Consider the following 11852-nt stretch of genomic DNA (forward strand, 5'->3'; position numbering starts at 1 on the left):
CTTCTTTAAAGAAGTGTGTAGGCCTACAGGGGAAAGTACTGAACCACGTAATCTCCATTTTATTTGTTTTATTGCACGTAATAGACTACATAAATGATTTCACATTAAAACCTTTTAATTGAGGTTATTAAATTCATTTTAAGTGGTTGGTTAAATCAGGTTCCAAGAATCGTCTTCTCGCTATTGGCCAACAGAGGGCGCTGTAAAACATTGGTTGACAGTCAGTGAATTCTCATGAAAGCGCTTGTTGGCTGTGTACAAGCAGCGGTATCTTTTCCACACAAAAGCTTCTGCGGTTTAAGTTTATGTTTTACAGGGCCGCGAGAGTCATTTCAAAAGCACCTTTCCAATCTCTGCGGCAGCTTTTTTGGTTACGAAATTCCCGAAAACTGACGTCCAAAATGTCCTTTCAGTATCCCCAGGCTTACCGCGACGAGTCAGTTGTAAGTAAATGTGGGTTGCTAACTAGCCTAGCGTGCTAATAAGCCGGGATGCTTAATCATCACGCGCTTTCATTCATTGAAAATAGCGTTCGCTTTGTTAGCATGCTAGTTAGCTTAGCCATCACTGGTAAACCGAGATTGGCTATGTTGACAAAAATGCATGCACTTCAGAGATAGCCATAACTTAACTACAAGTCCAATTTTAGCCTTTCAAGATGCTACCTGATTAACTTTACTAAACACCCTGGGCTTATAACCCCGATAGCTCAACTCTGTTTTGCGTAGCTACTTCACCTTTTAATCATTCCTCTGTGGCTGGTCTCAGGTGGATGACTATCATGGCTGCAAAGTACCTGACCCTTACAGCTGGCTGGAGGACCCTGACAGTGAAAAGACACAGGTAAACTCCCCGTTACCACTCAAATCACCAGCGAATTCTGTATTTTTTACTGCCATATTTAGTTGTTGTGTCGCGTTTTGTAATTAAGAAATGTGGGCATGTGATTTGATAGTTAAGTGTTGGTATTAAATGTCACAGGCGCATTTAAAGCGTAGCATCTTTTGATTTCTTTCTTTCTTTCTTTTTTTGCATATTTGTCATACTTACGTGTTTCAGATGAAGCACCTTTTAATATTAGTATAACCCCAGTACATATAAAATGCTCAGCCTATCAGAGGCATTATAGAACAACAATATTGGATTTTCATTTATACATTTCAGTTCTTCCATATTCATTATGGATTTCTGTGGAGAGACACTTGCTTCAAAAGCATAAACTAATATTAAAAATTGTGTACAATCATTTACGTGTAAGTTATATGTGGATTGTGAGTCCTGAAATGTTACACACAAATTACTGTACACATTTGTAAATCATATTTTTCTCCGTAGGAGTTAGGATGCCAATTGCCTGATCCCTGTTTACCTGTGGCAGTTGTGGCATTGGGGTTAGGGTCAGTTTCGGGGGGTTTTTGGGCCACCAATCGAGTCAGGCGGATATGGCAACTTGGCCTTGCAAGACTACTTTCTAATCCCTTACTCATTACTCGTAGTTGTTTTGTTATATTTTCATGCACAAAGAATCAGTAGTCATTGGGTCTGTATGTTTTTAGTGTCTCTTGGTATATTTTAAACTTAACCTAAATTAACAGACTGCTTCAGTTCAATAGATCATGAGACATGAGAAATGAAAAATATGCAAATGTTTAACAAAATTATCTTCTCTAATTAGTATGATCTGAAAACCTAGCTTGTTTGAAGGTTTGGATAGCTTTTTTCCCTTAGTAAAAATAAGATCTTTATTTAAAAATGGTATTTTGTATTTATTCAGGTTATCGTTGATATTAAAGTTTGATCTAAAACATTTAATCATGACAAATATGCCAAAAAAAGAACTCAGGAAGAGGTGGATACTTTTCCCACAGCAAAGATATCTGCTAAAATATTATTTTCTCTTTTGAGCAGTCTGTTGAAATGATAATGGTAAAATGTAAAGCATGGTTGTATTATGCTTTCTTCCGTTAGGCCTTTGTCAGTGCCCAGAACAAGCTCACTTTGCCATTTTTAGAGCACTGTGAGGTGCGAGAGCTGTTCAAAGAGCGCATGACTGAGCTGTATGACTATCCCAAGTATAGCTGTCCCTTCAAGAGAGGAAGCAGGTAAAGCTTGCTGCAACTGATTCCATAATAATATTTTTGATGTTGGATTTCAGCTTTAGTGTTAGATGACAGAGTGATTATGTGACATTCCAGTAGCTTTTCTCTTTGTTTTTTAGGTACTTTCACTTTTACAACACGGGCCTCCAGAACCAGAGTGTGATGTATGTGCAAGAGAACCTAGATGCCGAGCCCACAGTCTTCTTAGATCCAAACACATTTTCTGAGGATGGGACAGTTGCTCTGCGAGGTATCAGCCGTGGCTATTGTAAAAGCAAAGTACCCATTTTACTAATATGAAAAAATATGTTGCCTGCATTTCTGGATCGTGTGCTCTTTTTAATTTTAGTAATTTTAGTAATACATTTAGTTCAAAATTGCCTTTCAAGTAATAGTTGCTTCATGTGGTAGTTTTTACTCAGTTTTGAATAAAAATCTCTACAAATATAGTGTCCTCTCTGATGTCTAAATTTTGTTAAGTTTCCTTGATAACATTCTATTTATGTTTCTCTGATTTCTTCAAGGCTATGCATTCTCTGAGGATGGAGAGTACTTGGCATATGGCACTAGTGCCAGTGGATCTGACTGGGTGGAGATCCGCTTTCTGCGCGTTGAGGGCGCTGTGCCTTTAGAGGACCACCTGGAGCGAGTCAAGTTTAGTTGCATGTCCTGGACCCATGATGGGAAGGGGCTTTTTTACAACTCGTATCCTGACCAGGAGGGCAAAAGTGATGGTAAGACTGTGTTGGACAGGATTCAAACATTCTTAAATACTAAACCCTCATTTAGCTGCAGTAGATTACCCTCAAAATATGAAATACTTATAAGATAATTGACATTCTTGGAACTCAGTCTGCCTACCTAGCCTCATGGGACAGGGCTCTCTGCCAGGACAGAAGAAAATGGATTAATGGATATCTGCTTAAGGACTCGCTTTTCTGTGCACTGGCCAGTTACCATTTAAAAAAGCTAATGAAAAGCTAAATTGTCATTAGATAATTGCTAGCGGTTTCAAATTTATATATCTCCAAATGCCGTCTACACAGACTGTTAAACTGCATGCAGCAGCAATGTCTGCTCAAATGTGAGTGGAAAATAAAACTTAATTAATGTATTATTATTATTATTATTATTTTTTTTTTTTTTAAAAACTTGAATTAAGAATAAAAAAACACATGTTAGATGTTGAGGAATTACAGACATTTTCATACACAGACCTCCGTTTTCATAGACTGAAATTGCTAACTGACTGACAAGCATTTCAATGGCCAGGTGAGGCCTGTTCCATTGTTATTTCATGACAAATGAGTCAAAGTGCTGATTTTTTTGTAACATTTGTAACAACTTTTCACTGTCATCGTTAGACTAAAAAACTAAAAACCAAAAATAAAGAGATCCGGGAGCTTTAGACAACAAAGTTGGATGATGACAAAATTATTTTCATGGTTTAGAAAAGTTAGTTCACACTAACACGACAAGAACACGACAAATTGTCAAGGTACAGCAGGAAATGCAGCAGTTTGCACTTTGCTATAAAGTGAAAACTGCTCATTACAGTCAAGAACAGGAGGACCAGATTAGATGTTACCAGAAATCATCTAAAAGAATCTGCATTGTTCTGGGAAGGAAATAAAAAACAAACAAATTTGAACTTTTTACCAGATGATGACAAGAGAAAAGTATGGAGAAGCGTGTCATGTTACCATATTGGGGCGATCGTGGCTCAAGAGTTGGGAGTTTGCCTTGTAATCGGAAGGTTGCCGGTTCGAGCCCCGGCTTGGACAGTCTCGGTCGTTGTGTCCTTGGGCAAGACACTTCACCCGTTGCCTACTGGTGGTGGTCAGAGGGCCCGGTGGCGCCAGTGTCCGGCAGCCTCGCCTCTGTCAGTGCGCCCCAGGGTGGCTGTGGCTACAATGTAGCTTGCCATCACCAGTGTGTGAATGTGTGTGTGTGTGAATGGGTGGATGACTGGATATGTAAAGCGCTTTGGGGTCCTTAGGGACTAGTAAAGCGCTATATAAATACAGGCCATTTACCATTTACCATATAATGTCAGTGGAAATGGATCACTGGTGTTTATTAATGATGTAAGTGTTGAAAGAAATAGCAGTATGAGTTGTGAAGTGTACAGGTTTATACTCGCTCAGTTTCAGCCAAATGCTACAAAACTCATAGGGCAGTGCTTAAACAGTGCAAATGAATATTATCCCAAAGCATACTGCAAAAGCAACCAAAAAGTTACTCAAGGCAAAGAAATTGGATGTTCTTCAGTGGTCAAGTCAGTAAGCTGTTGTCATTCCAATAGAGCAAAGTGCACAAATGCAGAAAGACTCACAAACAAGCACCAAATGAAGGCCTAGCAGACCATCTCCAGCGAGGTGAAACACAGCATTTGGTGATGTTTGCTGGTTTTAGACAGTCAAAGATTGTAAATGGTTTTCATCCATGTAAAGTTACGTTTGTATGTCCAATTACTTTTGAGCCACTGTAAATGGACAATGTATTTAATGTCATAAGGCGAAATGTTTGTCATTTGTCAATATTTTTTATTTTCTGTTTTGAAACCTTTTGTTATCTAGTATTATGAAATTGGCACCCACTCGTAACACTCTTCGTCTTTTTGTATTCGATTTTGTTTTTTGCTTTCAGGCACTGAGACCTCCACTAACCTGCATCAGAAGTTATACTATCATGTTCTGGGGACTCCACAGTCTGAGGACGTCCTATGTGCAGAGTTTCCTGATCACCCCAAATGGATGAGTGGAGCAGAAGTATGTGTGAAGTTGTTTTTTGTTTTTTTTTCCCCTCTAGTGTCATGTCATCAAACTTGGACAGAATGCATGTTTTAGTTGGCATTCAGGTGCAGTTTAATGATTGCAGATGTACTGTAGGTATCAGAAGATGGGCGCTACGTGCTGCTGTCTATCAGAGAAGGTTGTGATCCTGTCAACAGACTGTGGTATTGTGACCTCAAGACCACTCCTCAGGGTATTACAGGTATTCTGTACTTGTTTCTCTTTATTTCTCAAAGTATTTTGGCACTTTAAGACAAATATTGTTCTTGTTACTTGCTTAACACTTTGATTTTAGAACTGAAATCCTTGTTTGCTCAGGACTTTTGCCATGGGTAAAATTAATCGACAACTTTGACGCCGAGTACGAATACGTGACGAACGAGGGCACATTGTTCACCTTCAAGACCAACTTAGACGCCCCTCGTTACAGACTAATCAACATCGACTTTGCCTCTCCGGAGCAGAGCAGCTGGAAGGAGCTCCTGCCTCAACATGAGAAGGATGTCATTGGTGAGGTTCTGCAAAACGTGCATGACCTTTTCCCTATAAAATATGAAGCGTTAGCAGTTTCGCCCTGTCATTAAAGGTACATTTCAATGTCATTCATTCTTTTGCCATGTCTTCCTTGCAGTGTTTGCCACCTGTACATACTCCAGCTATTTGTTCGTGTGCTTCCTCCATGATGTGAAGAATGTGTTGAAAATGTATCGTCTGAGCTCAGGAGAGGAGCTGAGGACCTTCCCTCTTGATGTTGGATCCATAGTAGGGTTCACAGGACGAAAGCGAGACTCTGAAATCTTCTATTATTTCACTTCTTTCCTATCTCCAGGTACTATAATGCAAAAATTATTATTTTTAATTTAAAAAAGCTATTTTGTTTATCAGATGCCTTTGTCTCGCAATTTCTACCTGTGCAAATATTGTTGTTTAAGTGAAATAAGTCAACCTTTATGTTAAGTTTGTATAAATAAGAAACAAGTAATGCAATTGTTCTCGTTTCTAAGTTCCACGTATTATTTCATGAAGTAAATTTGTACTGTCTTTAAGAATTCACTGATTGTGAAGTGATTTCAAAATAGTAAAGAAAATGAAACTTTTACTTTCTTTTCATCTAGCCATCATTTACCACTGTGACCTAACCAAGGAGCCCCTGCAGCCCCATATCTTCAGAGAGGTCACTGTCAAAGGCTTCAACCCCTCCGACTACCAGACCACACAGGTAACTAGAGCCTAGACTGGGATTACCAGTGTTTAAATAGGTGTGTTTCATTTCTCTTTAAAAATAGGCTGCAGTAAACACATTTATTAAAAGATATCTTAACAGTTAATTATGCATAAATGCCCAACTTTAACCTAGTTTTTAAAGTACTGACCCAGCATTTATCCAAAATGACAGACATAAACCGGTGGTGTACAGGCCAGTTTGTACCCTGACAAACAAAATGAAGGGTTTTATCAATTGTCTGGCTCGAAAACAGCAAACTGTGGGCAAACTATCGGCTTAGGGTTGTTGTAGAAAAGGTGGGCTAAATCAGGTATTGGTAGCATTTATTAACGTAAGCAGCACTCAAACTGAGCTTTCAAAGTATGTTTTTTTTTTTAACTAGAATTGTACCCTAATAGTCAAATCATCAGATATTTGTTTCTTAGTTTAATTTTGTGTTTTTTAGATGTTGTATGTTTGTAAACATGAGGCTATAAACCAAGTCAGCATGGGTGTGTTCACAGTAGTAACTGTCACATGTCAGTTCACCTTGTTGTGGCAAATAAGCAACTTTTTCTGACATTTTTTTTTTTAAACTCTTAGCAAGTTTCCTTCTTTCAAAAAAATCACCTGGACAAAGGTTTATGGAAAGTACTGCCTCATGACTGTAGTTCTTTCTACCTGCAAGGACACTCAGGGAGTGAGGCACACCTCCATCATCAAATTGAACCAAACAGTTGAGAGTAAAGCCTTGATGATACTTGCTGCCTGGGTCTAAGTAACGTAAATTTGTTTTTAAGATGGTGAACGTGAGTGTGCGTGCAGATGTGGTGCTTCTGTGGGCTCCAATGGAGTATGGAGTATTCGGAAGTATAACGGGAAGGATTGCTCGGCCGTCATAGGAGACATGAGCCCTTTCTCTTTAAATGTAGCCAAAGTAACAGCCATTAATTCTGATTTATTAAAAAAAAAAAAAGATTGATTGCCAGATGGAGTTGGAAGCTGGTCACCTGTGGAGAGAAATGAAAGAGAAAGAAATTTTGCAATTAGTAATAAGATTTGAAGCTTTTATGTTACGATAGATGTTGTCAGTGTCCCTGGGAAATGATTATGGGCCGGGAATGGATGACCTGACATAGCTGATTTTATATTTAAGTGGTTCAGATTCCTGAGAAACTTGCAGTAAATTGTCCTTTAGATAGTCTAGCCTTGGCCAGACCATGTTTCAAATTCTTTTTACTTCCTCTGTACATATAGTGTCCCAAAGTTAGATATATTTATATACTTCTGCTGAAAACAGCGGCCTCGAAAATAGCTCTGTAAGTGTAAAATGTTCACGATGCAGACAGGATTTTAAAAGAGCTCCTGTGTCTTCTCTTGTCTTCTGACTCAGAAACAAGGATAGACTGGTGATGTAAGCTTTACTGTTCTTTACCTTTTTGTAATTCGCATCCCATCTCCTTTTGTTTCCCTGACAATCTTTTTTTTCTCTCTCTTGTTGTCTCAGATCTTTTTTCCCTCAAAGGATGGCACTCAGATACCCATGTTCATTGTTCACAAGAAGGGCATCAAAATGGACGGCTCCCATCCAGGTTTTTTATATGGCTACGGGGGCTTTAACATCTCCATCACGCCAAGCTACAGCGTGTCCAGACTCATATTTGTCAGACATCTGGGAGGAGTTTTAGCTGTCGCCAACATCAGAGGAGGAGGAGAATATGGGGAGACCTGGCACAAAGGTGAGGAGCTTTTGACACGTAATTATAAACATGACTACAGAGCTCAATCGCAAGGGCATGTCCAGTTTGCCCTGTTAGAAAACGCCTGTGTTTGTGTGTGTTTGTAGCACATACAGTAGATTGTGTCTTGTCTTTTAATAATGACATCTTTAGTTAAAAGTTTGAAATTAATATATTTGCATATTGATAGAGTTTTCTGTGGCTGAGGAGGCATAAATGTTGTTTTTAAGAATTTCTAACCTGACAAGCAGACACACATTATCAGACACACATTATTATTCAAAGCAGAATAATTTTAGATCTTTTCAAACGTGCCTGGATGGAATCTTTTAAATATTACCAGCGCAAAGTCCTCATTTACATACTTTGTATTCTTTTTTCCAGCTGGCATGCTGGCAAATAAACAGAACTGCTTCACAGACTTCCAGTGTGCAGCTGAATATCTAATCAAGGAGGGATACACTTCTCCCTCCAAACTGACTATAAATGGAGGCTCCAATGGTGGCCTGCTTGTAGGTACGTACGCTTCCACTAAAGAACAAGATACACTAAAACAATATAATTGCAGCAAATGGATATAGATGATGATGTTTCTGAATCCTTGGTGTCCTGTCTCAGCGGCCTGTGTAAACGAGCGGCCTGAGCTGTTTGGATGTGCAGTAGCTCAGGTGGGCGTCATGGACATGCTGAAGTTCCACAAGTTCACAATCGGGCACGCCTGGACCACAGACTTTGGCTGTTCAGAAGACAAAGAGCAGTTTGAATGCCTGATCAAGTAGGTGCTCTCTGACCACAGTCTAGATTTTAATGTGAATTATATACTGTAGGGTGCATTTACATCAGCTGCCTTTCTTTTATACATTTTAATCTAAGCTTCACTGATTACATTGGCTACATGGACATAAAAAAATATACAGTGCTTGCAGAAGTCTTGAGCTACTCTCACTTTTTGAACCCTAGAATGGTTTCGAACAATAGTTCTCCAGGCTTTGTGAAGGTCTGTCAAAATCTTTCTTTGTCCCTGACCACTAAAAACAAAAAATCATTAATTTGTGTGACTCATTCAAGTACAACAAAGGCACCTAACACAAGGTAAGAACCAGCGTTGTGTCTACACATAACAACCTGGTGAAGAACCAATTTCAAATCTTATCTTTAGACGCTTTGTTTCTAGCAGCCTGTCACAAAAACACAATTTATTCCTATTTCTTTAGTTGGAAAAAAAATTATGAAGATAACAGTCACACAAAATAGTATTTTTGCACAAACAAGGTGAGTCCCAAGTAGCTATTAGCTGTAAACCTGGAATATTTCAGCATGGTGTGCAGCATGTCCTTAAAATAATTGAGGAAACTGGACAAGTGGAGGACAAAAGAAAAAGTTCCAGGCCTAAAACCCTGTCTGCAGCAGATAAAGTGTCTGAATGTCATTTCCTTAAGGAATGGGGATTTAAAAATTCCAGTTGTCAAGAAGCCATTGCTAAGGAAGAGAAACAGGGAGGAGGCTGAGTTATGCCAAATTACACAAAGACTGGATTGAAGATCAGTGGTAACAGGTCTTTATGGTGTGATGAATATATACAGAGGCTGAGGTGTAGTGGTTTTGGGCTACATCTCAGCCAGTGGTGTTGGTGATCTTGTCAAATTTTAAGGAATTATGAATTTGGAAAACGCTGTCGGATTTTAATCCACCAGGCAATACAGTTTGGAAAGCATCTGATTGACAGCAGCTTCATTTTATTTTTTAGCATTACAATGATCCTCAACACACAGTTAATGCAGTAAAAGCATACACAAATAGAAAAATAAAAATACACCATGAAACACTGTCAGTCATGGATTGGTCTCCCCAGAACACACACTTTAGCATTACTGAAGCAGTGTGAGATCATCTTGACAGAGAACAGATCAAAGGGTACCCAACATCCAAAGAAGATCTTTGATCCCGAGAGAGTTCAGGTTGTGTTGAGGAATAAAGGTGGTCATACCAAATATTAACTTTCATGCTTATTAGAATTGTACAATGTCAGCTTTTAGCTTGTATACTGTATTCCCTTGTGTTTGTTTGCCCATTTTAATAAATAACTGAAAATCTGTGCAGTAATTTTCTTTGCAAAATATAAAGAAATAAGGATTGGCTCAAAACTCTGGCACAGTACTGTATTTTAATGAAATATCTAATTCCAGGAGGTATCCTTGTGTCTTGATTTGAGAACTGAAGCTCACAAAGAAATTCAGAACAAACAAAATTACCCGACTGTTTCGTTTGTGATGTAGGATAGCAGTGTGAATATTTTAAGGTTAAACAAAATACATTTTTTACTCCAACATTATCATTGCTCTGACATTTTTATAGAGAGAATCTGCTGTTTACTTAATATTTAAATGGTTGCAGTCCTAACAAAGCTCCCATTGGTCCTCTCTTGCAGATACTCCCCGCTTCATAACATCTGTGTACCAGAAGGCAATGGGGTCCAGTACCCTGCTGTGCTTTTGCTGACAGGCGACCACGATGACCGGGTAGTGCCTCTGCATTCCCTCAAGTACATCGCCACTCTGCAGCACATTGTAGGTCGCAGCCCCAAGCAGACAAATCCCCTTTTCATCCTTGTGGACACAAAGTCAGGCCACGGTGCTGGAAAGCCCACCAGCAAAGTCATTCAGGAGGTGGCTGACACTTACGCCTTCATCGCTCGCTGTCTCAACATCTCTTGGGTCAAATAACCTGCATCTACCTTTTAAAGTGTGTGGGGTTTCTCTTTTTTTAATCCTTTGATCAAACCATATTTAGAATACCGTTAATACCAGAATACCGTTAATACCAGAATACCGTTAATACCAGATGTTGACACATTGTTTATAGCACTGCTACCTTTTTTTTTTGTGCTGATCTGTTTTTGTCCCTCCCCCTGTGTGAGCAGATTAGATCACAGAGTCATCAGGCTCTGCCCTGCACACAAATATAAGCCAACATGCATCTCTCACACCTAATGTGTTTTGTTTTGTGTAGTCACAGGGGGCTCTTTTCAAGGATGATGCAGTAATCAGCCAATCAGCCGTTAAAGTCATGAGGTGAAAATAGCAAATAGTTCATTTCAAGATTGTTCCTGCTCCCTTTGGGTGCTGCAACGTGATGTGTGTGTGTGTAATTTATTTCTGGATTGTGCGCAGAATGGAGTCTGTTTGATGTCAGATGAAATCAGTACATACAAATGTTAGTGACAGTATTACACGGATGATGGTACTGCTGGTGGATGAAATGAAAACAAATGCAAAAAAAAATTGGTTGTTTCCATGGGAAAGTGTGTGTGTGTGTGTGTGTGTGTGTGTGTGTGTGTGTGTGTGTGTGTGTGTGTGTGTGTGTGTGTGTGTGTGTGTGTGTGTGTGTGTAAGTAAATGTCAGTCCTTACATTAATTTCAGACTGATGATTTCTACCTCTTGACTTGTGCTGATTGTTTTCCTTTTCAAAGGGAACAAAACACAATGCCACAAATACAATAAATAACTTTTTCAACAGTGACTCATCGGAATCTTTTATTATTTGTGTATGTTAACAGCTATGCACCTTTATGTAGTAAATAAAATTACACTAGGGTAACAGCTCAGGATAAAAATATATGAAATTTGATTGTCCAAATTGGGGAATAATTCTCCCATCCAAAGTGGCAAGTTTGAGTGAAACAAATGAAGGCAGTGAGTAAAAAAAATCTTTTATTTGAGATAATCTTGGACAAAGACAAATATTTTGCTTTCTATTAAAAAAATATAATGAAATAAGAAGCGAGTCGAGAACCTGGGATATGAATCGGTCTGTTGTTCCCTGACAAAGAGCAAGTCAGGGCGTCTAGATCTAATCTTGAGTTCAGGTGTGGTCTTCCACCAGGGGGCAGTCACGCTGAAAGTGAACAACTGGTATAGCAGCAAGTACAAAATGAGGGTGGTCTCACAGAGGGAGCCATGAGGATTAATAAACGTACATGTTTCATGTTCAAAAACCTCTCCGATGCCCCAGTTT

At 39.0% G+C, this 11852-nt stretch overlaps 1 protein-coding gene across 1 annotated transcript; it reads left to right on the forward strand.

Annotated features, from left to right (window-relative positions):
• The first annotated feature begins 213 nt into the window (after positions 1–213).
• Positions 214–11357, forward strand: prep (prolyl endopeptidase). The gene is made up of 14 exons (XM_085133381.1): positions 214–443; positions 769–843; positions 1969–2102; positions 2219–2349; positions 2624–2833; positions 4749–4870; positions 4991–5096; positions 5213–5404; positions 5526–5723; positions 6010–6113; positions 7606–7837; positions 8222–8353; positions 8456–8612; positions 10266–11357. The coding sequence occupies exons 1-14, from the start codon at positions 306–308 to the stop codon at positions 10558–10560; spliced, it is 2226 nt and encodes a 741-aa protein (XP_084989507.1). The 5' UTR covers positions 214–305; the 3' UTR covers positions 10561–11357.
• Positions 11358–11852: the final 495 nt, after the last annotated feature.

The sequence above is a fragment of the Neolamprologus multifasciatus genome, chromosome 15 (genome assembly GCF_963576455.1).
Source record: "Neolamprologus multifasciatus chromosome 15, fNeoMul1.2, whole genome shotgun sequence".
NCBI lineage: Eukaryota > Metazoa > Chordata > Actinopteri > Cichliformes > Cichlidae > Neolamprologus > Neolamprologus multifasciatus.